A 27,173-nucleotide genomic window follows, 5' to 3' on the forward strand; every position below is an offset into this window, starting at 1 on the left:
CTTTGATAAGCGGAGCTGGTGATGACTAGCTGTGAATATGTGGACGGTGCCTAGAGCAGCCGCTGTGGTCATTGTTAATAATGCACCTAAAAACCTGTTTCTCTTGTTTGTCACAGTCTGCAGTGTGGGAGCTGGACACCTGCTCGTTTCCTTCTCTGCCCTGTGAGATCAAGGGTGAAACTTGCTCAGAAGAGGAATGATTCATAGTTGTTTGGCAGGAAACAGGTATCTGATAGCGCCTTTCTCCTCTAGTGGCCAGCACCCTCAGAGCGGTGTTTTTATGTTACCATCCATTGACTCAGGCCACATGGCTTTACAGCGCCTCATGTTTCTGGAGTAACTTATTCATTTCTTAGAGTCACAGGGGTGCAGAAAGAAGCTATGGTTTCTGGGTGCCCTGTCCTCCTCTCTCAGATAGTTTCCTCCATTTGAAGAGTTGAGTTATGAATTGAACAATTATATTTGAACTGGAAGTTTGGGGGAGATTTGTTTCTTCTTTTTTATGTGATTCTTTTGGTCAGCTCTCACACTGACTAGCCCAGGTTGGCCTTGAACTCCAGATCTCTTGCCTCTGCCTTTGAAAGCTGGGCCTCTATATTCTCTGCTTGAAAGATTTGACACAGATTAATTTTTAAATTTTTTTCTTTTTTATTGCTATTTCCATCTAAAAATTGTTTCTGTGAGCACTGTTTCCCTTTATTTTGGACATTTTTTCATAAAGCAGCTACACTTTTTATGATTAAAGGACCCATGGCCAATGTGATACAGAAATATGAAATAGGAATTTTCAGAAGTGATACATTCAATTGCATGCTGTATTTATGTGAATCATCCCTTTGCCCTCATATGCAGGATGCGTATGTTCCCATCCCTTTAGTTAGTTAGTTAGTTAGTTAGTTAGTTAGTTAGTTGGGTTGTTAGAATTTGGTATTATCTGCAGTTTGGACACCCACTGGTCTTGGTCAAGAAGAAACTATAGTGTTGCAAGTGACCATTTGTCAACAAACCTGGAGGAAATCTAATCAATTTGGCTTCGCATTTAGAAGTCCTTGTCATGGGGCTTAAACATATGCTTGATCTTAGGGGACCAGGAAGCAAACAAATAAGCAAGGAAGCAGAGGATCCACGGGCTCTTTCTATGGTCACCGACCCACTAATTACTGGGTTGTATTGATACAGAAGTATGTGAGTATACACTGTCACTGATGCAGCTTGGTTTCACTCTTGATATCAGAGTTACCTCAAGGAAAGCAAGGGATTCATGTTGTGCTAAGCAGTGTCTGTAGGCTGTGTGTAAAGCTTCACAAATGCACATTCACTCACGGTTATGGCTTTGAAAGTATGAGAGAGATAGAGAGTCTGCTGTAGGCTCTTGGCTTTATGTGCATCTCACTGAAAGGGCAGCCACTTGGTCATGTGACTCCTCATCCTTGAAGTTTGGAGAGTACTAGGTGAGATGGTAACAAGGGATCTTACTTACTCGATGGAAAGAAAGGATGACCGTTATCAAGATTCAGTCAGGATCCTTCACCTTCCTACCATACTGAGAGTATGCACAGGATATGCACAGTGAGCCTGAGCCTGTCCTGGTTTGCTTTTCTGTTGTTGTTATAAACATGAATCAAAGCAAGTTGGGGAGGAAAAGGTTTATTTCATCCCTCAGGTTACCGTCCATCAGAAAGGGAGGTCTGGGAGAGCCTGGAGGCAGGAACTGAAACAGAGGTGTGCTGAATATTTACTGACTTGCGCCTCATGGCTTCCTCATCTTATTCTATTATACAACCCAAGACCACCATGCCCAGGGATAGCATCAACCACATCAAAGATTAATCAAGAAGAGCCTCCTCTGTAGACCGGTCTACAGGCCACGTGACGAAGGCACATTCATTCCTCTAGGAAGGGTCCCTCGTAGATGACTCTAACTTGTGTAGCTCATCGTCACAAGCCCTTAGTGTATATTTTTTGTATCAAACCTAGTATACAGAATAACAAGCTTTTAAATTTGCTATTTGCGTAGGTGTCATCTTGTTTTTATGAAAATGTATATGCTCAAAGTTAGAAGAGGAAAGCCTTGCTTTCACCAGGATCGTAGGTGGGAGTGGACCTCAGTGTTCCCAGGAATTCAGGGAACGGTGAAGATGACTCAGAGCACATGTTACTCTCACCCTATAGCCTTCCAGCCCTTTGCCTCTGTCATCATTTTCTCACTATGCTGGCTAATCCAGAGACTCTGGACTGTCCGTCACACATTCTCCCATGCTTACAGATGTGTCTGGGTCCTTGGAGTGAGCGTATGATGAGACACTGGAGTGCTGTGTTTACCATGATGCCTTACAGAAACAATATGTGTGTTTAATTGTAATTATGATTATTATCATCATTGTTATAATCCTAATTTTAAATTACAGGGTTGGATCTTAGATTCTGGTGCTGTAGATAATATCAGAGTATTTTTGTAAGCACATGCCTGTCATGTAACAAGAAGAGGTTTTCTTCAATGGTCGCTACTTACTTATTCATTTTGAGGTTAGGAGTAGAAGTCAGCAGATGCTGTTGTTCATTCATTTGTTTGTTTGTTTGCAGTGCCGAGGTTTGAACCCAGAACTTTGTATGTGCTAGGAGCATTCTGTTACCTAGCTACCCCATCGATCTCCACCAAAGGCTTTAGAAAATGTGTGTGTGTGTGTGTGTGTGTGTGTGTGTGTATCTCTCTGTGTGTGTGTATATATATATATATATATATATATATATATATATATATATACATATATATTAATAGCTCAAGCTCACAAAATGGAGAGCTTGTCATGTAGGAAGCTACCCCCCAGGACAGAGGCATGCTTGAGTTCTGGCCTTGTTGAGAGGATTGTGGTATTTAGTTTAGCTTCCTCTACTTCCTGTGTCCTCTGTGTCAGTTGCTATTTGGACTGTGAGTACCTTGGGACCAATGGCTGCCCTTGGTTCTCTGTCAGCATCCATTGAGGCTTACATGTCCATTGACTTAGAGGCACATGATATCAGAGAGGAGTCTGGTTTATCAAAACCAGTAGGCTAGTTTAGAGGAGCAGAAACATGTGAAATGTGGGTACTGTTGATGGAGTCAACTTTAATATGTACTTAGTGAAAACCACCAAATTTTACTTAATTAATAATCCATTATTTAGGAGAATATCCACTGGGTTATAGATAGTGTTCTGGTGTGCAATATTCTAAATGTCAGTTCACAAAATAACATAATCTTCCTGACAGATAATATGGGCAAATGCTTGGTGCTGTCAGTCAGGATAGTCTGTGTCTTATTTTTTGTCTCACTGCTGCATGAGTGTGCATACATACAACACACACACACACACACACACACACACACACACACACACACACACACACACCACCCGTTAAGATAAGATAGCCCAGTCTGCTCTCTCTCCAGGTTGCAATGAGCACTCTCCTTTCCATGTTCTAAAGGCATTGCATTGGGCCTGGAGTGCTGTGACAGGAGCCCTTCCCTCACCTTGTCTCTGCTGGCTGTCCCTGGGTAGCACCTTTTCACTGTCCTTTTCATTGTCCTTTGCTTGTCTCTTTCACTGTCAATCTGGCTTCTCACTAATGGTTTTCTTTGAACTGGTTCCCGCCTAGATTTAATGCTAATAGAATGAGAAGCTGAAAGCAGCAGTCTGATAAGTCTCTGTGCAAGGAGCTGGGCCATGCCTAGGCTATTAGCAGGTGCATGGTGATGTCATACCAGCGTTCCTACCGGTAGAGACCCTTTCCTAGCAAGTTATTCTGGTTCTGTTTTGGTTTTATTTGGTGTTATTTATGTATGTATGTATGCATGTATGTTTGTGTGTATGTATGTATATATATGTAAGTATGTATGTCTTGAAATTATTTTGACAGTTTTATTAAGGAGGCATTTGGTTTTTAGAAGCAGCCAAATACTGATTGATGAGTATTGTACAGTTCTGATCATGATCATCGTTGCTGTGGCCAAGACAACCCTGAAGGTTAAGTGAAGTGTCAGCTCCCTGAGCCCATGGATTCCTCAGCCTCTGCAGACCAGGCATGTTCAGAGCGAGCAAAGCCCTGTACTGAACATACACTGACTCTCCTCGTTGTTTAACTGTAAGCAGTGCACTGTAACAACGAATTCAATGGCTCTTGCTTGTGAGTCTACAGGTCACCTGAAGATGAAGGGCAGCTCTGGGGGAGCTGTGGTAGTTATTCAAATTCTCCATTGTACTGCCTAAGGAACCCTGGCACCTGTTCATTTGACTATCCACAGGGAACTTGGAATCAATCTCCTGAAGATGACCTGACTACCACTGTCCTGTTATTGACAGATCAATGCACGAGTTCAGGACAGATGTCCCTGAGCAGGAAGCAGGGCAGTCTAGGAAAGTCTTCCTGGGAAGAAGCATGAAGGGCATCTTGAGAATTGAGAGTCTGGAGGAAGTGCCTGAGGCCCTGTGAAACGCGAAGAAACTGCTTTTCTTGCCTCTGGATGTCTTGGGAGGAGACTGAGAAATACCCAGCATTTAGAAGCCAGGTCCCATGACAGGGAACATTCCCCAATCTCCAGAACAGGGAGCACTAGATGCCTGACTCCAAGGGCCCAGACCCTGCTTATAAAAGTAGCTGCCATTGGGGTAATTTAGAAGTACATGAACAAGCAAACACCATGGAAGCATCCAGATACTATGGGCAACTGCTTCTATCAATCCACTGAGCTGTTTGGTAGAAGCCCTGCCCTAAAGCTAGGCCTCCTACTCTTCCCAGACAGGCACACCAAGTATAGAAAGTGGGGGATACCTTGAGAAAGAAGGGAGTAGCCCCAGAGAGGCCCTGACTTTCAACTCTGTCTCTTCTCATTTTTTTGTAAATTACATGAGTACCTACGTGTGTGTGTGTGTGTGTGTGTGTGTGTGTGTGTGTGTGTGTGTGTGATTGAGTGCCTCTTGCCTACAGAGTCCAGGGGTGTCAGATCCCCTGGAACTGGAGTTATGGGCACTTGTGAACCACCTGATAGTGCTGGGAAAGGACCCTGAATCTATTGCATGGACAACAAGTGCTCTTAATCTCTTAGCAGGCTCCCCAGCCCCCCTTCTCCCTTTTTGTATCAACCGCACTAGGAATTCTCTTCACCGTGGTCCATTTTTGTTTTATTTTCTTTTTCTAGATCTCCCCTGCTTCCAGTCTTTATATCAGTTTGACTAGATTGTTCAGTTTCAACCTGTCACTAAACTTGACTTTGCTCTTTTCTTTCTCCCACATTGTCCTGATTGCAGTGAGCAGACCCCCACCACACAGTGCCCTATGAAGTGGCTGTAGGTGCTGAAGAAGTTTCAATGTTTAGTTACCACATCTGTCTTTGGTGTTTTGAGCAAACTGCATTCCTACAACAGCCCAGTGGCCTGTCAGCTCTCAGAATCCTTCCCAGTACTTAGACTACTTTTCTCCATTGAAGAATTTCTTCTAGCTCAGCCTACACTTCTCCAGCCCAAGCTGTCTTGTGCACAGCAAGTTTAGAGGCCCCTGTTTTCAGGGCTTGGGAGAGAACTGGCCAGATGCAGATGTGGCATCTGGGCGGAGATGAGAACTGCCTTCTCTGGCCTGTGGCTTGCTTCCCCTTCCCTTTCTTTTCATGAGAATGTCTCTCTTGTCCCTCCCATGTTTGACACTCCTCTTCGCTCCTCTCTCGAAGCAGCCACATTCTTCCTCCATAGTTTAGGACACTGGTGAGTAGCCCCAGTGGGGAAAGACAGTCTCTAATTGGTCTAGCCCACTTCTTAAGGCCTCCAACACAGTTTAGTAATAAGCAGATTTGTGGAGAAAAAGAGAACACGATTTTATACACACACACACACACACACACACACACACACACACACACACACACATACATACACACATTTACATATATATAAACAAAAAAATGGTCTGTTTTCATATGCACCACAGCAGTCTTTGTGGCTTTAGGGCATGAGTTAATGGCTGTCTGAATTTCACCACGTGGTAGTGATAATTATTTTGTCTTGTGGAAACTTCACATGGACTGATTACCAGCCCCCTTCTGCCCAGCTCGAGATGTCTGTCTCTGGTTCTGGAAATGAGCCCCATGCTTTGGATACCAGTTAAAGCACACGTCCGCCATGAGTTGGGACCTCCACTCGGTGCTCAAGCGAGCTCCTTCTTAACAAGTTCAGAAGCTGATACAGAAAGTGATGAAGAGCCTTTCCATGAAATCCTTAGGAATAGCTCGGAGCCTAGGTTTTGCCCTGCATCTTGGGGTAGAAGCCTTGCTGTGTCAGCACCTTTCTCAGCTGAGCTATCAGAATGTCACATGGGCACTCACCCATTTCATATGTGAGCAGTGATTCTCCCGGTCTCACTGCACAAGATATGTTGAGGCGTGTGTGTTGATCATTCTACTCTAGAACCTTCTAGTGCAGGTGCAGTGTTCCCATATTCACCAACTTTTGAGGAAAGGATGGGTTCAAGATTGTCCCACCCTAGACTCAGTGTTCAGAGACAGTTCACTAAATCACCCTCTGTGAATGCCTTAGGTGGCCTGCTCCTGCCTCTGCGCATCCAACCCAGAATTGTCAGGGCCTCTTGGATGTGACATCTAACTCCCAGTAGAGGCCATCTGCCCTTTTGCTTCCGGGTCTCCATGTGTTTAAGAGAAAGCCTGTGCAGTGCGGTGGTCTGCGTTTACTCCTGGGTCTGAGCTCTGTAATTTCACCAAGGGTTGGGTGTTGTGGGGTGTGTTATATCTTTGCTGCTGTCTTTCTTAGACCTCAGTGTAAGAGCTTGTTCTTTCTCTCTCTCTCTCCCAGAGAGCTCAGGTAGATAACTTGGAAGACCAGGAAGCTGAAGCAGCAACGATGAGGGTTCTGAAGCCATGATTAACTGTTAAGGTGAGTCTTTGTGGCGGAAACACACATTTCGGAAATAGCACAGACAGCGCTGGCCTCTTTTCTGTGAACAGGTGAAGGCACGCAGTGAAGGGTGGTCCCGAGAAGTGTAAGCCACTCCTGGGGTAAGCATGTGTCTCCTACAGGGGCACGGAATTCCCAGCATTCCTGTGTCCTGCTGTTCCAGCTGGGACTGCCAGGAAAGAGAAGTCAAAAGACTTCTCAGTCGTTCTTCTGAGCTGAGCTGTGGTCCTCAAAAAGCTTTGACTGCCTCTAACTTAAAGTTTTTAGGTTTTAAGATAAACGCATAGTATAGCCCAGGCTGGCTCCAAACTCATGATCCTCCTGCCTCACTCAGTGTCTTGACATTCCATCAAGCTCATCCTGCTTTAGACATTTTATACGAGAGCAGAGCCAGTGCGGAACGGGAGGCAGAGTTGTACTTCTGGGGGCTACGATTAGCCTACCTCGGGTTGGTGTTTCTCCGAGTGTCTCTGAACCGTGAGCACGGCTTCCAGGCTGCTCGTGCAGTGGGCACGGGGGTGTAGTCAAGTGACTAGGGAACATTGTATTGAATAAGTGATCTTTCTCAGAACTAATGGACCCTGCAACTCTCCATTGCTGTGTGTAGTCAACAGTGCTTGCCCCATCCTGGGCAAGTTGTGTCTTGTGACCAGCATCCCTCTTGTGGATTAGATATCTTCTGAATATCAGCCACACATGTTGATGGGCACTCAGGACCTAGTTATAAATGGGACTTGCAGTGCTTATATGCAGAATGTAAGTACTAGAAGCAAACAAAAGGAAATACTAAGCTACGAGGGCTTAAGAGAATGACTCCTATACCTGGCTGACCTGGCTTTAATGCTGAGTTCGATGTAGTCTCTGTCTTCCCTGTTCCTCACCTACAGAGCAGTGGTAATCATATCTGCCTCACAGAAACAGTTGTGACGAGGATGGAAATTATGAATACTGGCAGGACCAGACTGTATACAGATGCCATCAGATTTGTTCATACAGTGGAAATAGCTGGATCCTTTGACCTAGGTTGAAGGTCGAAATGATGACTAACTAGGGAGAAACGGAATGCCATGCAGTAAAGGCTTCGCATAAGTGAGAAGTAGTGAGTTGAGCAGAAGGTGGACAGAGGGTAAGAGAGTGGTATGGCGGACACATGGACTGAGTCCTGTGCTTCATTGTGTTTAACGACACTCAGGAAGTCAGGCTTGGCAGGGGACTTCTTCATCTGAAAAGGACATCTACACAAAGCCCAGGGCTATTTCATTCTGAATGGGCAGAACGCTTTCTCCTGTTGGCAGAGATGGCAGGAAGATGTCCACCCTTATCACTGCCCTTGAGTATTTGTGCAGGTTAATTTAAATGTATAGGCTTGAGTAGATGAAAGGACCCTAAATAGCTGGTAAAGTGGTGTGTGTGTGTGTGTGTGTGTGTGTGTGTGTGTGAGAGAGAGAGAGAGAGAGAGAGAGAGAGAGAGAGAGAGAGAAATTGTGTCAGCAAAATGCATGAGTAAGATCTGCTCTCCATATGAGTAGTACCATCCAATCAGATGGGAGCCCAGATATATGAAAAAGGCTAAGAAGATATTAATGTCCTCTTTCTTCTGGAGCCGGGATACCCTTACTTTCAACCATTGGACATTAGCAGTATTCTAGGAACTTTGGACTCAAGTCTTAGGACATAACCCTTGGAGTTCTCGGGCTTCCTGCTCAACTGGACGAATGGGTCCAGCACTGCATTCTCTGTTCTGAAGACTTTGGACTTGGCCTGAGTCATGTATCCCACATCCTTGGGTTTCTACAGCTTGTAGGTGGCCCATTGTGGACTTAGTCTTCATTATCAAAAGACCCAGAACCCTAATAACACCTCTAATCCATCCATCTATCACCTACCTATTCATCCATCCATCTATCCATCTATCCATTTGTCCATCTGTCTGTCATTTGGATTGTCCATCTTCTTAGTTCCATCTCTCTGCTAAACCTGGATGCTCTCAAAACTAATGAGATTAGAAGACAAATAGTGTATTGCTAAGGGCTTTAGCCAGGGAAGTTTTTGCAAGGAAATGAAATGTGAGACTATCAGATTAGAAAGGAAAAAAAGAAAAAAACCAGAGCTATCTCTCTGTGCAGATGGCATTATTTTATGCAAAGAAAGCCCTTACGAATCCATTAGAGTGTGAGAGATGATGAGTAAGGTCATGAGGTTATATAGGACATAAATCCAATATAACAAAAAGTCAGTTGTACTTTTAAACTTTAAATAAATAATGTAAAATGAAGTTTCACCACATAGTAGCATGACAAAAACAGGATAAATTTAACAGATGTCAAAGGGAATATTTCTTAGCTATGGGACATCATTGAAATAACTAATTATGAAAACACTCCATATTTATGGATAAATATAGTTAATATTATAAAATACATAATACTTCTAATAGGACATAATGCTGTAAACCCAGCATGCAGACATTGAAGGTTAGAAAGAACAGTGAGTTTGAGGCCAGGCTGGGCTACATATTGAAGCCTTGTCTCATAACAAAAAGTAAGCCAAAATTCAATACTTGCCAACTTTAGCCACAAATTTGATTCAGTCTCTCTAAAAATTCAGTTGGATCCTTTGCAGTTAATCCTATGACTGATGTGGAAAATCAGTGGAACCAGGATGGCCACAACAGGCCAGAGAACAAAACAGAAAACAGCCTCCTGATTTAAAATTACTACGGAATCACAGTAATCAGGACCCGGCATCCCGTTGGAAATGCAGACACATAGGATATAGTTGAAGGTCTAGAAACAAATTTGTGCTTGATTGATTTCTGGCAGTTTAGTAAAACAATTCTAAGAGGAAAGAACTGTGTCTTTAGTGACTGCTGGCTGTCCACGTGCAGAAGGATAAGCGTGAGTCCACACCTCACACCATCTCATAAGAATTGATTCAAGACAAATCAAAGCATAATGTAAGAGTTACAACTTTAAAAGGGATAGAAAACTTAGAAGACACTAGATGAAAACGTAAGCGTAATGCTTTTCTATGGGGGTCTGGTTTTTAAGATACAATATCAAAAGCAAAATCATAAGAGAGAAAAACACAAAGCCACCTTCCCCAAGATTAAAAGCTTCTGTTTATCAAAGTGAGGGAGTGATAGAGCTGGAGAGGGGCTCGGAGGTCAAGGACTTCTGTGCAGTCATGAGGACCAGAGCTTGGATTCCACCACACATGTAGGGAAAACAAAAAAGCCAGGTTCGGTTGTGTAACCCCAGCATTGAGAGCACACAGGTAAAAGAGTCAGTAGGGCATGCTGGCTGCCAGCCTACTTCGAAATGCAAGGTCCAAGTTCAGCATGAGCCCTTGCCTTCCAAAAGAAACAAGGCCGAGAGCAGTAGAGAAAGACAGTGGACACTCTGGGACATACACCTTCACAAAGCAAGAGAAGAAAATGGACAAAATAGTTTCAAGTTATACGTGTGATGAGGGGGCTTGTCTAGAACCTGTTAGGGCTTTTATAACTTTAAAAACAGTGAATACTGGGTAAAAGGCCTGGATAGATATATCGGCAGAAAAGACAAGCTAACAATGAGGAAGCACAGGAGAAGGGTTTTTACCATTATTTTTCCTTAGGTTGTGCAGCACAAGGACAGTCAGACACATCATCCCCAGTTGAAAGACACATAGGGATAGGCACAGTGGGTATTGGTGACGTGGAGGAGTGGGAGCTTCCTTATGTGCTAAGTTTGTTTGGCTCCACGAGGCTGGGGATGCCTCTGAAACATTCAAACATGGAAACGTGGAGGTGAGTGTGGAAAGGAGGTGAAACACAATGACAGGCAAACCCACATTTGGGGTGCTCAGTGAGGTTAGTATGAAGTGGTTTACAGTTACAGAGCCACAGAAGGACCTGGCCAAGCACCAGCCAGGTCCCAGAAAGACTGCCACCCTGTGCTCTGTTTTCTAGTGGTTTGAGTTGTGTTTGTAGTTTTGTTTTTGTATTGTGCTAGGGATTGGATCCAAATCCTGGGCACATGCTAACCATGAGCTTGACCATTGGGGTATCACCAGGCAATTTGTTACTGTGATTGGGAGGATAGAGAAAGAGGACACTGTGCCAATGCCTTGCTGGGTTCTGTTCACTAAGACATGAGTATGCATCATTGGAAACATAGCAGGCCCCAAGGTAGAGGACACACATAGAAAGAGGGAGGGAGGGGGAGGGGGAGGAGGAGAGGGAAAGGGAGAGGAATGGGGGCAGGAATGGAGAGAGAGGGGCGGGAGGAGAGTGACTTTTTGGAAACCTCAAAAGATGCTGACTACAGCTCTTGACGCCTCCATTAGCATAGCCCCATCACTCCCAGGATTCTTTAAAAATTTAGATGATTGGAAATTGCTCTTTGAGACTCATCTTCCTTCAAGTGACAGCTCAGTCTTCAGTCCTACTGAGAAGCTGCTCCCTGGGGACAGGCTGCTCTTCAGACTGCGAAGCGCTTTCTATAAGTTTGGAGCCAATATTTCGCTTTGTGTCAATGAGTGCAGGTCTCAAGTTAGATGAATCTAAGCAGTATTTGCTTTTCATCCTACAAAACACGCATGCGTGTGCGTGTGCATGTGTGCGTGCGTGTGTGTGCGTGTGTGTGCGTGTGTGTGTGTGTGTGTTGTTTATTTTTGACCCATGATCTGGGAGTTTTTGTACACGTTGGCAATATATATTGGGGGTTTTGAAAAAAAATAGTTTTCAGTATTACTTTCTGTATTCCAGAGGAGGTATCTTAATTCATTCTAGAACATAGGTTCCCAGGATTTTAAAATGTATCATTGTGAGAAAATGAGGGTTGACCAGATGGCTCACCACGTAAATGAGCCTACTGCCAAGCCTGCTGACTTATATGGTGGAGGGAGAGAACTGACTTTCACATGCTACTCTCAGACCTCACATGCACACCATGGCACCCATACAGATACATGCCCACATAAGGCTTTACAATGTAATTGATTTTGTGTACTACTCGATGATACCACTGTCTTAGCAAAAGCTCTGACTTTAAATCTTGGGTGTGTTCTGTTGTTGTTTTGCTTTTTAAATTTTGTTTTCAGTTCCTTTAGGACTTTAACACTATCAACTTCCAGTCACGGGAGCATGGAGTGGTTATCAGGAAGGAATTGGTTGACCTTTGATTGATAGTTTGGGACTGTGTGCTAAGGGACTTTCAATTGCTTGATCTCAGAATGCAAGAGAAAGTGCTGCAGAGAGGAAGGGTTGGAAGTCTCTGCAGGCAGACCAAGCCCTGGAGCCAGGCTGCAGCAGGCCTCAGCATGGCCAGGGCCAGCCCAGGTCAGTGTCTTAGAGTCTGGTTCTTCTTGGAGCTGCTGTGGGTAGCAGGTGCTGCTGACACACAGCTGCCTTGGTGGAGGAGTTCCGATTCCATCTGCTCCGGGTGGATCTGTGCAAATTGCTTTGTTTCTCAGAAATATCTTATTTGTCTTGGGGAGTAGCCAGGCCTCTAATGTGGGTGGTGTGCGCTGTGTCGTAAACCTTGGGCCCCAGAGCCTGAGCCTTGCCTTGCTGTCGGCTCAGACGCTTCTGTGAAGCCAGCCTGAAGCCTGTGGAGACTTCCGGGTAGAGAGAAGGAATGTGCTCACACCTGTGTGGACAGATGACTGAGGTGAGGTGAGCTGCTACCATGAGAAGACAGCAGAAGAGGCCAGGTGAGGGAACTGGGGCTGTCCTATGTAGGGCCATGAGCTGTGTTTAAACAATGCTTGACTTTCCAAGGTCTGAGGAAGTCTTCTGGTGTTACTCATTCTTATACCTGTCAAGGACAGCGAGATATTGATGATGAAATTGGTGTCTGGACAGTCAATTGAACATGCAACTAAAATTCTTAAATAAATTACCTGCCTTCCCTCCTGAATCCATTCTCTCCCCTCTCCCCTCCTTCCCTCCATCGCTCTGTCCATCCCTCTCAACTCTTTCCCTCCCTCTTTTACCTCTGTTTTCCTTCCTCCTGCTGTCTGCTGCCACTCTCTTAACAGGTAAAATAAACCAGAATATAGTCCTTCTAAAGCAATCTCTCTCTTTTAAAATTTTTTATTAAATCTAATTCATCTCTAGGCCTAATTTATAATAAAATTTATCTTGGACCAGGAGGCACCATGGATGGCTGTAAGGCAGGTTTGCACTTCTCCAAGGCCCCTCTTTCTCCATTCCCCACATACACATGCTCAGAACACATGCACACCTTACCTATAACTTCATAAAAAATAAGCCACACAAACTTCGAAAGGCAAGTGGGGTGTGCACTGCGGTAAAGTCAGAGGTTGACTCTAAATTGGAACGGGTCTCAGTGTTTCTCATTTCAGTTTCTTTGGATTGTTTCACTAATTCTCATCACTGGGCTTAAGACTTTTCAAACATTCTTTGGCCCTGGGAGGGAGTTGTATAACCATAAAACTTGAGAATCCTGGCCCTGGAATAAATGTTCCTTTAAAACCCCAAGGACAGAAAATTGAACACAGCTGTGCAAAAAAAAAAAAAAAAAAAAGAAAAAAAAAGAAAAAAAGCAGAGTGCTGGTTCCAGGCTGCAGGCCTCCTGACCAACTTTCTCAGGGCACTTGGGCTGTGGCTTCCTGGAGATGGGAGACAGGGTGCTGCTTCAGGGAGGAGCCAGAACCCTCAGAACTGTGCTGTTGCTGGGCGGGGTGCAGAGTGAGCTCCTTTTCTTGATTGTGCTCTGCAGAGGATTGGGGTTTCTGGGTCATTTTGCTAGACAACATGAGTCCACAGAATTTGCAGTCAGTCCCTAGGAAAGCAACCTCAGGGCCTAAAGGCAGCACCCAGGGTCAGAGGAACCTTAAACGGCTCCCCCTGCTCCTGTGGCCATCGAGCTTTGCCCAGTATGAAAAGTCTTCAGAGCCACCCGCAGCCCAAGTATGAAAACCAGGATGTTGGTTTTGATGTGTGCCTGTTAGGTCCCTCTGTCCGGGCTGTGGTTCTCAGGGAGTTCTCCCCTTGGGCCCTAACCTTGAGGTGGCCTGGCATTAGTCACTTCTCTCTATGTCAGACCATGTAACTATGATTTGTACTTCTTCCTTTACAAGATTAGATTACTGTAATTTTCATATCCTGGATGGCCCACTTGGGATTTCAATTAATACTCGTTGGTACAGGAAGCAGTCTCGTGTTTCTGGAGAGAAAAAGAGTAAATTTGCCTGCTCGGCCATAGTCTAAACACATTAGGCAGGACCCCCTGAAAAGCGATCCTGCCTTCAGGACTTACCACATCAGATAGCTGTCCATGAGGGTTGCTGTGCCTCTGCGTGAGTACGGTCCCTGAGAGATGGATTTGCTTAAGCAATGCCAGGCTTGTAGGATAAGAATGCATGGTGAAAGCCAGAGAGCTTCATGTTGACATCAGACTGTTGAATGAGAGAATTCTTCCCCAACCAGGCACTTTGGAAGGAGGCAGACAGACTTAGGCTTGTGAGATCATCTGTCCAGACCCTTCCTGGGATATAAAGGACACCTTGAGGGGCAAATCTGCCTTTAAATACGGATAGTTTTTTCTATGTGACATATATGGTGCCTCTCTCTCTCTCTCTCTCTCTCTCTCTCTCTGTGTGTGTGTGTGTGTGTGTGTGTGTGTGTGTGTGTGTGTGTGTGTGTGTGTATCTTCCTCGGGTCATTCTCCATTTTAGTTTTTGAAATAAGAACTTTCTCTGAAACTGGAGCTTACCAATTATGCTAGACTGGACTGCTAGAATGTCCTTCTGTCTCTGCCTCTCTAGTTGTAAGATTACAAGCGGTGCCTGGCTTTGTGTAGGTACTGGGAAATCAAACACAAGTCCTCAGGCACTTTACCAACTATGCCATCTGCTCAGCCCTAGAAATTATACTATTGTAGTCTTCAAGCAACCATGTATTGAGCCTATCTGCTAGGCACTGTTCTAGGTTCTGAAGACAACAGGCCACAAAGTGGACGGCTATGTCTGGCCTCATGTAGGTCATGTTTCATGAACCTGTGGACCATGAGCTGATGCCCAGGTGACAGGGGCATCCTAGGAGGAGCTCAGGAGGAACTGCGGTCATGCAAATGCATTTATTCTTTTCTCCCACACAATGGGCCTTTCTCTTCTACCACAACATGGGCCCTGTGTGGTTTTCAGCCAATCATCTGTTCTTTGTGTATAGTCAAGAATAATTCACTTGCTGTCGGGAGAAATCAGCTGATAACTCCAGACCTCTGAAAGGATGGTCTGCTGTACTGGGTCCTCAGGAGAGGGAAGTTGAAGTGTGTCTTATTCTTACCTATCTTATCTTTTCTTTTCCCCTGTGCACTCAGTCTCCCTTCTTCCCTCTTGACTCATGGATTCCATCTCTCTCATGCCCCCTCATTTTCGTGGTCACCTCCTGTCCCTCACTTCCCCTAAAAGTTGTTGTACTTCTGCTTTGGGAAACTTGAGATGAGGGAATGAATCTTGGCTGTTGTAGAACTGAAATGCAGCCTCTGACAAAGACTTCATCCAGACCAGTGATGTTCAGTGGATGGACACAAATCCAACCTTTCCTATCAGCCAGGAAATGAGGACTCTAAGAACCTGAAATGTGTGTTTGGAGAAACTAAACATTTTCAGCTGCCTTCTATGTCTTCCCATTGCTTATTTTTCCTCAACTTGTACTCTTGGGGACCTATGTTCCCAATGCCAAGTTGAAGCCACAGGCACATGCGAAGTGTGACAGTATAGTGCCATATAATGAGTGTGCGGTGGAGGGTCCAGTGCAATAGAATGAGTGTGCAATGGAGCATCCAGTGCAGTAGAATAACTGTACAGTGGAGGGCCCAGTCCTGTAGTGCACTGTACAGTAGAGGGTCCACTGCTGAAGTAAGTGTACAGTGGAGGGTCCAGTGGTGTAATAGATTGTACAGTGGCAAGTCTAGTGCTCTAGTACACTGAATAGTGGTGCTATGGTATACTGTTCAGTGGAGGCTTCAGTGCTGTAGCCATCTGTACAGTGGAGGGTTCAATAGAATTATTGTGGTCTGGAGGAAAACAGTGCCATAGAATGACCACAGTGTCCATTACTGGATTACTGAGCCATGAAATGTCAATCACTGTATGATTACTATATAGTGGAGAGTCCGGTGCTGTAGAATGACTATACAATGGCGACTCGGGTTATAGTATAGAATGGTTGTATAGTAAACAGGCCAGCACTGTAGAATGGCCATCAGTGGAAGGTCCTAAGCTGTGGCATTACTGCACCACAGTGAGTACAGCTTCCTAGAATGGCTTTACAGTAGGGGTAGAGCTCTGTACAATGAGTGAGCGGGGGAGGATCCAGCACTATAGGATCTATACTATGGAGTATCCAGTGATATAGAAATACTGCTCTGTAGAGTACCTTGTGCTGTAAGATTATGTGAAATAGAGGTCTCAGCACTTTAAATTATACTACCTTAGAAAATCGAGCACTGCAGAATTACTAGATTACAGAATGTTTGTTGTTGTAAACTGATTGTATTATGGAGTGTCCAGGATTGTAGGATGACTGTTTAATGGAGGGTCTAGCACTACAGAATAATTATGACCTCAGTGGTCCAAGGATGTAGAATGACTATATTAGGTATCTGACAATTTAGAATGACTGTAACATGAAGGATTCACTCAGGAAAATGACTGTACAGTGCAGGACCCTGCTTTTGTAGAATGATCGTAGAGTTGAGAATTCAGGACTGTAGAATGACTATGTCATGGAGAGTCCAGATTTATAGAATGACGATACTCTGGAGGGTCCAAATATATATAATGACAGTATTGTTACAGGTTCGGCCCTGCAGAATGACTGCTCAGTGGAGGATCCAATACTGTAGAATGACTGTACAATGGAGAGTCCAGCACTGTTAATCGTGCAGGTCTAGCACGATAGGGTAATAGTACCTTGCGAGACCCAGTGGTCTAGTGTTACTGTACTGCGGAGTACACAGTGTTATAGATGACTGTACCATGGAGGGTCCAATTCTTTAGATTAACTGGGCTGTGGGAAGTCCATCTCTGTAGAATGACAGTGCTGGCAAAAGGCCAGCAGTGAAGAATGACTATACTGTGTATGGTCTAGTGAAGGCTCGACTGTTGTAAGATCACTGTACTCTGTACTATAGAATGACTATATTATGAAGGGTCCATTGCTATAGGATAAGAGTAATGCTCAGTGTCCAGTACCTTAGAATGACGGCACCTTAGAGTGTACACTCCTGTATTGTCAATGATCCCGCAGTGTAGAATGACTACACTGTGCATGGTTCAGGGCTAGAATGACTTTACTTTTCAGGATCCCACACTGTAGAATGATTGCACCCTGTAGCGTCTAGCACTGTAGAAGTGTTGCACTGTATGTGTATATAGAATTTTTGAAATGTGGAGTGTCTATCACTTTATGATGGACACTTTAGAGTCTGTAAAATGACTAAACTGTGAAGGATTCAGAGCTGTAGGCAAACTGTACTGCAGATGGAACAATGATATAGAATCACTGTACCATTGTAAAGTGTTGTACAATGACTTTTGTGTGCAAGGTTCCTTGTTGTAGAATTATAATACCATTGAATGTCTGGTGTTACTGAGTGAGTCTACCGTGTACAATCCAGTGTTATGAGTGTTCAGTGTTGTTGAGTGACTACCATGTGGGATTGAGGGTTACAGAGTGAACTGAGCAAGGTGCAGTGCTGTAGAATAAGTAGCGTAGATTGTCCAGTGCCACTAGACAATGACTTTATTGTGGTGCTGTAGAATTACTGCACTGCAGAGTGTCCAGTGCTGTGGAATTATTATACCATCGAGGGTCTAGCTCTATGGACTTATATTGTTGGCTGCCCTCATTATAGGTTTATTGAGCTCTTGAATTGCCATGATGCACCCATCACATGTTCTGAAGAAGGTAAGGCTAGGATCCTCTCAGGTTGCAGAATGTGTGCTACCAGCTGGGTGGTACACATCTCTGAGAGCATGCTCCTCAAAGGCCCCCTGTATCCAGTATATATAAGGCTTCTAGTATTCTGGGTGTCTTAGTTAGAGTTTTACCTCTGTGAACAGACACCATGACCAAGACAACTCTTATAAGGACAACATTCAATTGGGGCTGCCTTACAGGTTCAAAGGTTCAGTCCATTATCATCAAGGCAGGAGAATGGCGTTGTCCAGGCAGGCATGGTGCAGGCAGAGCTGAGAGTTCCACACCTTCATCTGAAGTCCACTAGCAGAATACTGACTTCCAAGAAAGCTAGGATGAGGCTCTTAAAGCTCACACCCACGGTGACACACCTACTCCAATAGGGCCATACCTACTCCAACAGGGCTACACCTTCTAATAGTGCCACTCCCTGGGCCGAGCATATAGAAACCATCACACTAGGCAATAGCACAAGTGCTTCTCCCTTTCTGGCAGTCCCTGGGAGGAACATAGGTTTGTTATGCTCTTCACTTAATGACAGGTCATTTCCTGCTGGTGTGTAGGCCTAGCAAAGAAATCATGGTGAGGCTGTGCCTGAGGTTGGTAACTATGTAGAAAGGAGAAGGCTGACAGATCTCTGCTAGTGCAGGAAATCCTCACTCATTCGGATATGCCCATCAGCTTTGCCTCACTTGAGAAGAGTCTCTGGGGTTCTGCCATACCATGTCCACTGCTCCAGAGAGACAGAAAGTCCCTATTTTTAGATATCTAACAGCCTAACTGGAGCATGTCACATTTGGTACATCTCTGGTTACTTGTAGGACTCTTACTCTGGTGTCCAGGAATGCGAGGTTGGTCCAGCTGAAAGCCAGGCTGTGTCCCTGGAGTCTGGGCCAGGCTCACCCCTGGCAAACTCCTGTTTCATTTTGATTTTGAGGCCAGCACTGTCTGAGTCGAGCCTTGTGGCACAGCCATTGCTCTGTAGCAGCCACTTGGGAGAATCAGCTGTGTCATTTGTCCAACCCACTGACTTACAAATGACCCTGGAGCTCAAAAGGTCTTCGTCTGCAGCCAGTTAAGTTTGCCAGAAGCTTTCAGAAAGAGAGCACAGAGTCCGCAGGCTGCTTGAATGGGAAGGGATTAACTGGAACCATTATTACTGAAGACATTTGTCTTGTAAATAAAGCTCCTCACAAGCTGATTGACTGTGGTATAGATGGCCACAGAGTTAGACCCACAATGATCCATGAAAGTAGATGCTAGGAGACCATGCATGTCCCTGTTAGAACCCTAAGCTCTTTGAAAAAAATGAATGAATACAAGTCTTGTCCTACCACAGCAGGAATCAGGATACTACACAGGTCCTGGCTATGTGGCCTTTCATCTCCTGGAAAACCTAAAAAAATTTCCAGTATCTGCTCAAGTTCATTGATGTTAGAAAGCAGGACATTTAGAGTATTGTGAAGGCAGAAGGCTTAGAGGATTGTGGCCTTGTTTTGCTTTCCTGGTCAGGCTCTGATGTCACTATTTTAGAACAAGAAGGGAGATAATGAGACCAAGGCTACTACCCAGAATCACTTGTGCAGCCCTACCGAGATGGTTTTCTGAATTATGCATTGGTTGATGATTCTGAGGAAAAGCAGAAAACCTTGTAGCTGCATTAAGACATCTGGGGGCTTGGAAATGTGCTATCCCCAGAACTCAGATAACAAAGCTGGATCAAGTAGCATGCACTTAAAATACCATTGATGGAAAAAGAGAGCCAAGAGCATCCCTGGGTTCACTGGCCAGTCAGCTGAGCCTATCAGCAGTCCTAGATCCCAATTATAAAACCACACTGGATAACAGACACCACATAAAGGATGATACCCCAGGTTGACTTCTGGCTGCCCCATGCATGTGCATACACAAACATATACATCCACACACATCTTGAAAGAAAGAAGCAGAGGAAGAGAGAGCTAGAGAAAGGAAGGGGAGAATGAATGAATCAATGAATCAGTTGATCAATGAGTCTACCCACAAGTCCTTTGATACTGGTGTTAGAGTTTCATATCACAAGCATCTATTATGTGTATGGAGTGACTAACTGACTCCCATTCTTTTGATACAATAAGATCATGGGTGCCCTGCCCTTTTAGGGCCAGGAAAGGGTTTAGTTGAATTTTAAGGGTGGTGAGGACTTTTCTGAGTGAGGAAGGGGGAAAGGCATTTACTGGAGGCAGGAGTGCCTTATTCTAGCAATATGATGTGTATGGCTGCTGACGTATTGTGTGCACATGACCTGATGGGGTGGTAGTGATGTGGCATGCTACTAAAGAGGTGTGAGGGTCCATGCGAGGACCCAGTAGATGTATTTGTTCACCTTTGTTTTCTGCCAGTAGGACTGTGCTGGACGATACCTGAGAAACTCCTCCTAGTGCTCTAAGGACAAATAAGTTCTCGGTCTGTAATGAGATCACCTCTAGGCTAAGTGTAATTTCTCAGTGTTTATAAGACTATGATTAAACATTTTCTTTAGACAACTTAATGTTAAAGCTTGGCAAGCAAGGTGAAGAAGCTGTTACCCACCTGTCCAGTAGCTGCAGCTGCTCACAGGTCCGTCTGTGAGGAAAGCTAGGAGGGAAGCCAGGGCCTGCAGGGAAGCTCTTGACAGCCAATCTGGAAGCAGCAGGCTGGATGGTGTGAGCTGTGGCTATGAGGGAGAAAAGGGCTTAAGAGGCGTCTATAACAGTCCTGATGACTCCGAGAGGAAATACAAGAAACCCGAGGCCACACAGCAAGATTCTGCAGTTGGGGTGGACCTGACTCCTGGTTTGGTGACCAAGATGCAGGGTTGAAGGGTGGCCACTTGGGAAAACAAGATTAATTTCCACAGTCAGAGCAGATGTGTGTGTGTGTGTGTGTGTGTGTGTGTGTGTGTGTGTGTGTGACATTATTTGTCTTGAGTTTCCTGTCCCTGGGTGGCATCCTGGGAGGCTGGAGAGGTGGCTCAGCGGCTAAAGGGCTCATCGCACAAGTGTGAGAACACAAGCTTGGTCCCCAGCACCCATATGAAAAGCAAGCCACATTCACCCATGACAAGTGCAATACTAATTATCTGCTGGTTGCTATGGCCCCCCACACCTCTCAATATCTGTAGGGGGTCTCTGCGCTACATTTGTTCATGCAATCCCCAAGACAAAGAAACACTGTAAACTTACACACAAGCTGTAAGCCTTGACTGGGCAGGTCCTGAGCTACGCTAACTGATATGCAAATCACAGGCCATGTTACTCGAAGTTAGAGTTACTCACCCGACTTGTTCTGTTCCATGTGTGTCCTCAGGATCCTCTTGGCCGTGTGCTCATCATCCATTGGTCTCTTGCCAACTTTTCTCCTCCATTGCCTTCCCCTCCTTCTCGTGATCTCTCAAGACCCCTCACTAGATTCCAAGTCCCACCTTCTTCTCCTCTCTGCCCTGTCATAAGCCCCAGCCATTTATTAACCAATCAGGAATCCCTGGGGAGCATTCTTTACATAGGTTAGTGCAGTGCCCCAAGGTCAGGTTGCAGTCTGGACCAGGGCACAGAACTCAGCTTCTGAATCCATAGTGCACAAGACTAACCCCAACATGTAACCCCAGGATTCGGGGTGGAGACAAGAGAATTACTGGAGTTTGTTGGCTGCCAGCCTAGACAAACATACAGACAAACAAAAACAGTAATCTTTAGGTTCAGTAAAGGCCCTGCCTGAAGGGAATAGAGGTCAGAATGATAGGGGAGGCCATCTGAAATCCTTCTCTGAACTCTGTGTGCGCTCATGGGTGCAGACAAGCAGCACATGCACATATATGCACACAGATATGAATGTATACACAGAGTAAACAAAATAAAAAAGAATACAAAGAGGTCATGTCTCTTCAGCCAGTGTCTCCTGGTGGGAATGCCATATACATATATTATGTCTCCTCACATAGTGAACCCCAATAGGAACATCACATAAAGAGATCTTATCACCCAGTGTCCCAGTGGAACACCTTGCAAATTATGGAAAGGGATTGCAGCCAGAGCACTGCTGTTGACACAGTAAGTAGATGAATGGAGAGTTTTGTAACGAGGATCCCCCTAGTTCTCTCTGTAGCCTGCTTACTGCATCCTTAACTGTGGTCCTCACTGCCTGCTTACTGCATCCTTAACTGTGGTCCTCACTGTCTGCTTACCTCATCCTTAACTGTGGTCCTCACTGCCTGCTTACCTCATCCTTACTGTGGTCCTCACTGCCTGCTTACCTCATCCTTAACTGTGGTCCTCACTGCCTGCTTACCTCATCCTTAACTGTGGTCCTCACTGTCTGCTTACCTCATCTCTCTGTTTATACAATGTTGTCACTGTGGAAAGTCATGCAAATGAGATTATTATACATTTACAGTCTGAGATTGATTTTCATTTGCTCAGCTTGGTTCCTGGACTATTTTTCCAAGTCAATGCATGTGCCAATAATTGGTTATTTTATACAATTAGTAGTATCTGATGGTCTGGATATACCATAATGAAGATTTTATATTTTGAATTTTTGTTGGTGGCTGTCCAGCTGCTCTAGGCTGGGCATATTTGCTGTGAATCTGTTACTGGGTTCCTTATTCTGCACCAATGTTTGCCTTTCTATTGCTGTATTAGACATCATGACCAAAGATAACTTGGGGAGGAAATGTTTTATTTGGTTTACGCTTCCAGGTCACAGTGTTAACACTGGGAGAAGTTATTTCAAAAGCTGAAGCAGAAGGTGTTTTCCTTTTTCATGACTTTTTAGCAATTTTTGTGTTTTTGTATAAGAATTATGTAATGCTTACCAGATCAGTTTGGTATTGATATCTTTTTTATGCTGACTTCCCCAATCTATGAACACAGTCTGCATCTACTGATAATGTTGAAATCTTGGTGTTCATCAATGTCTTGTGGTTTTACCACTGGTTTATATCTCAATATTTTACTTCTTTGGAATGATGGTAAGTTGTATTTTACTTTTCTAATGTTCATTCTTTTTTTTAAATTCTTTTTTTCCTTTTTTTTTTTTTTTTTTTTTTTGTTTTGTTTTTTTTCAGAGCTGAGGACCAAACCCAGGACCTTGCGCTTGCTAGGCAAGCGCTCTACCACTGAGCTAAATCCCCAACCCCTATGTTTATTCTTGATATAAAGTCACTATCATAGAATACATTTTCCTTAGCAATGGTGATTCTTACCTTGTTCCATGACAGATTAGAATTTATAATAAAATGGATATGTCAGTTTATTTATCTACTTTTTTTTTTTATCTGTGTAACCCTGGCTGTCTTGGAACTCACTCTGTAGACCAGGCTGGTCTTGAACTCAGAGATAAACTTGCCTCTGCCTCCTGAGTACCAGGATCAAAGTTGTGCGCCACCAGGCCTAGCTTAATGAACAGCTAACTATTCAGTAATAATCGTTATTGTTAAAGTAGTAGTGATCAAGAATAGCACATGAGAACTGGTTACTTATCAAAGACACTGGAAATACTTGAGTATAGTAAAAATTAGTTCTTAGCACTAGTTTTAACTCATTTGTGTTTTACATTTTCTTATGACATTTTGTGGGATTCCGGGTTTAGTGAGCATTTTCTGAGTTGGCCCAAAACTTGAGGACCTTGTCTAAATGGATTGTATGATTAGAATTCATTGGGATCTAAATAATCAAAGTCAGAAGGGATAAAGAAGAGACTAGGGGCTCAGCCTGCCTGACTCTAGATCCCTTTGGTAAGAGACTGTAGGGCTGTAAGCAGTGGCTCAGGCTCATGACAGCTGGGTGTCTACCCAGACACATTGGATCTTCTTTTTAGGAAAACAAATCTGTTGGGGCAGCAGTGAGCCAACATTCTTTTCCCATTTTCCTCATAGTTGACATATTCTTTTCAGAAATTTTTACTTATTTTGACTTTGCTTGGCTGCATAACAAGCTTAAAACTGCTCGTATAAATATGTAAAACAAGGTGGATATATTTGTGCATATCTCTAACCCCAGCACTTGGGAACCTGAGGCAGGAAGTTTGTGAGTTTAGGCTAGCCTGTGTTGCATAGTGAATTCTAGGCTAGCCTTGGCTACCTAGCAAGAACCTGTCTCAAAAAAAAAACAGAAAACAAACAAAGTCCAAAACAGAGTTGGGAGATAGCTCAATGGAGAAGAGCCCTTGGCGCGTAAGCCAGAGGACCCCAGAATCCTCAGCGCTTAGTGTGAAAATGTGGCTTTTGTGGGTCCTCAGTGTTGAGGGGATGGAGACAGGCAGATCCAGGGAGTTCACCAGACAGGCGACCAGTCTGAAATGAAATAAGCCTCAGGTTTAGTGAGAGAACCCACCTGCCTCATGGCAGAGTCTCCTGAGCCGTACAGAAGGACCTGATGTCCTCCACTGGCCTCACATGTATGGAAATGGACCCACATACCTACGTATATACACGCACACACCACACGCACAATATCAGAAGGCACTTAAACAGGATAAAAGAGACGGAAAGATGAGGGAAACACTAAATGTGTAGAAGAGATCATAAGATGCAGATTGCCAACTCAGACTGGATGCCAAGTTGTGCTGGAAACTTTTGTAGAATTGTCATCTGGAAGTGGATTAAAAATTGGCTTGACAGACGGTTTTAACCCTTGAACAGAACAGTCTGAAGCCAGTGTCCAATTGCTACACCTCTGCTGTCTGATTTTTACATCAACACGTAAAAACCGCACATATTTGTAAGGCTCTGGTGCTTTGATCCATGGATGGAGTCGTGACATTTAGCTTTTCCGTCCCCACAGACAGTCCCCTTCTCATGGCTGTGGCATTCTTTATATTTTAACCACACTACACAGCATCCTCATCCTTTCACCCGAGCAAGGGCTGTCTCTTAGGGATCCGTGTTCTCCTGCAGGGTAATCAGTGACAGGGATTCTGACCCTTGTTTCCAGCCCTCCACACTCCTGGCTGCTGCAGCTGGTGGTCGGGGAAGGTGACACTCAGGCACACCAGCCGGAGGCCCACAGAGCACACAGCTCTGCTCTCAGCCCTAAGGAGCTTCGAGTTTACATGGAGCTAGCTTAGGCAACGGAGACTCACCCTTACTCTTCTAACAGCAGGGGTGTTTGCCCTGGTAAGTACTTTTGTAAACAGAGTTGCAACGTTTAGTTTTCAGTGTTTAAAAAGTGCAAGTGGCCATTTAAGAAGTGCTTGCAATTGGTTGGTTTTTGCTCCTCCTCTGCTTTTAGTGGTTAAGGATCGTCTGGTTTTGAGTCTTGATGACCGGGAGGATAAACCTGGGTTGTAAGCAAAATGTTCACGTACCTTTACAAAGTATTTCTGACAATGCCGTCTTCTACTGATGGGACATACTAGTCAGCGTAGAGAGGGCTACACCTGTTCATAAAGGCCGACACCTACTGTGTGTGCTGCACCACTGTGTATCCATCCGTCCGTATGTCTCTGTGTGGTGTTTAGGATCTGGGTTTCATCATGACATTCTGTTCGTTCTGTTAGTCTAAGTCCTAGCTATCGTGGGAGGTGTGTTTGCTCAACTAACTCTGTACGGTCACCTGCTCAGAAGCCGGCGTACCTTTTTAATTTCTCTATAAAGCAAGCTAGAGACAATGCGGCCAATTGAGTTGCTTTCAAAGTGGCTGCCAGCCAGGCCTGTTGCAACAGCTGACGGCTCTCTCGGTGTCAGAGCTATTTCTGCTCCATTAGCTGCTATCAGGCCATAAAAGGCTGGTCCCCATGTGGAGTTGCCACATTGCCTCTGACTGTGTCCTCCACTGCAGTGTCCTCAGGTTTCATGTGGATTTACCCAGTAATGGATGACTCCGCCAAGACCAGACTGGGCAAACACAGCCTCGAAGACATCAGGGGCGTGGGGACTTCAAGAAGAAGGCTCTTTTTATCAATATTTTGGTGTTCTTTCTTCAGAGCAACTCTTGGGATGTAGCCCTCACCTATTTCCTGAATCTGGCACCTCAGCACCCTCTGGAAAGCACCGTTCTAAACATACCCTGCTGTGAATCACCCCACTGACGGAGGGCGTTTGCTGAACGCTGGTCTTGTGCAGTGCTACTGCTCTAACAGGAAATTTTGCTTTTTGTTTACTCTTTAGAGATAGTGTTCATCGAAGAGACTCTGCTCAAAATACCCAAGGCTGAATTAGAGGACATAGCTGGGTTTTGTTTTTGTTTTGTTTTTTTCTTATTAGAACAGTAAGGAATTGTACTGTGTTCCTGGCCCCTCTCACTTAGAGGAACAAGGATTACACAGAAATTTGAAGTAAGTGAAAACTTTTTCTATGTATCTGAGTGCAGCTGTGTATCTGGAGGAAGCTCTCTCTGAGCAGGCTTCTTGGGGAGGTGTTGGGTCAGAGCTTCGCCGTTTCCTGCCAGTGTATGCCAGATACTGCAATTACCCAGAGGCTACCCTGGAGTAGTTTAGGGAGTTGGAAAGATTGGATTTTCTTACAAACAAAAGGTCCGACTTTGTAACACAGAGGTTTATTACTGACAATTCGCTTAACGTAACTTTGTAAGTAAGTCCTGTCCACAGTTTAGCATTTGAATTTGGAATTAAAGGATTTTTCCAATACAGGATGTCACTTTATTTCACCTCTCTCTCTCTCTCTCTCTCTCTCTCTCTCTCTCTCTCTCTCTCTCTCTCTCTCATCTCTCTCTTTCTCTCCCTCACCTTTCTATTTGTCTGTCTGTCTCTCTGTGTTCTCTCTCTCTCTCTCTCTCTCTCTCTCTCTCTCTCTCTCTCTCTCTCTCTCTCATCTCTCTCTCTCCCTCACCTTTCTATTTGTCTGTCTCTCTGTGTCCTCTCTCTCTCTCTCTCTCTATCATCTCTCTCTCTCTCTCACCTTTCTGTTTGTCTGTCTGTCTCTCTGTATCCCCCCTCCCTCCTTTCTATTTGTCTGCCTGCCTGCCTGCCTGTCTGTCTGTCTGTCTGCCTGTTTACCTCTTGTCTATCTACTCAGTCGTTCTTCGTGGTGCCGAGTATCCTCCAGCGTGCTCAGCACACGTTCTTCTAATGTTAACACCGCAGCCCTAACTCACGTTATTAATTCATGTGAAACCGCCAGTGCCTGAGTCTTGTGTGTGCCTACTCTTTGCTTTCAGGCCAGTGCTGCTCAGATTCTGTAAGTCTAACATGTAGAACAGCTTTGGTCCAGACTCTTAAAACCTCTCACAGAAAGCTCTAAGTTTTTCACTGTAGTTCATTTTAAACTTTTCCGGTAAGGGGTGTTACCACGCCTTTTCAGTCCCTGGGGAGAGAGCTCTGGA

General features: G+C 44.6%; 1 protein-coding gene and 1 long non-coding RNA gene across 2 annotated transcripts in view; both read left to right on the plus strand.

Moving 5' to 3' along the window:
* LOC116883544 overlaps positions 1 to 6,896 on the plus strand; it is a 55,747-nt gene extending 48,851 nt beyond the window's left edge. Inside the window, exons 2-3 of the long non-coding RNA XR_004385771.1 lie at positions 117 to 225; positions 6,837 to 6,896. This is a non-coding gene — a long non-coding RNA (uncharacterized LOC116883544). The remainder of the gene's footprint in view (positions 1 to 116; positions 226 to 6,836) is intronic.
* A 4,836-nt stretch (positions 6,897 to 11,732) lies between these two features.
* The window catches only part of Svil (supervillin), a 132,340-nt gene continuing 116,899 nt past the window's right edge, over positions 11,733 to 27,173 (plus strand). The window contains exon 1 of the mRNA XM_032884534.1: positions 11,733 to 12,261. Within this exon, the coding sequence (XP_032740425.1) occupies positions 12,156 to 12,261 (106 nt within the window). The 5' untranslated portion in view covers positions 11,733 to 12,155. The remainder of the gene's footprint in view (positions 12,262 to 27,173) is intronic.

Source organism: Rattus rattus, chromosome 14, assembly GCF_011064425.1.
Source record: "Rattus rattus isolate New Zealand chromosome 14, Rrattus_CSIRO_v1, whole genome shotgun sequence".
Classification (NCBI taxonomy): Eukaryota; Metazoa; Chordata; class Mammalia; order Rodentia; family Muridae; genus Rattus; species Rattus rattus.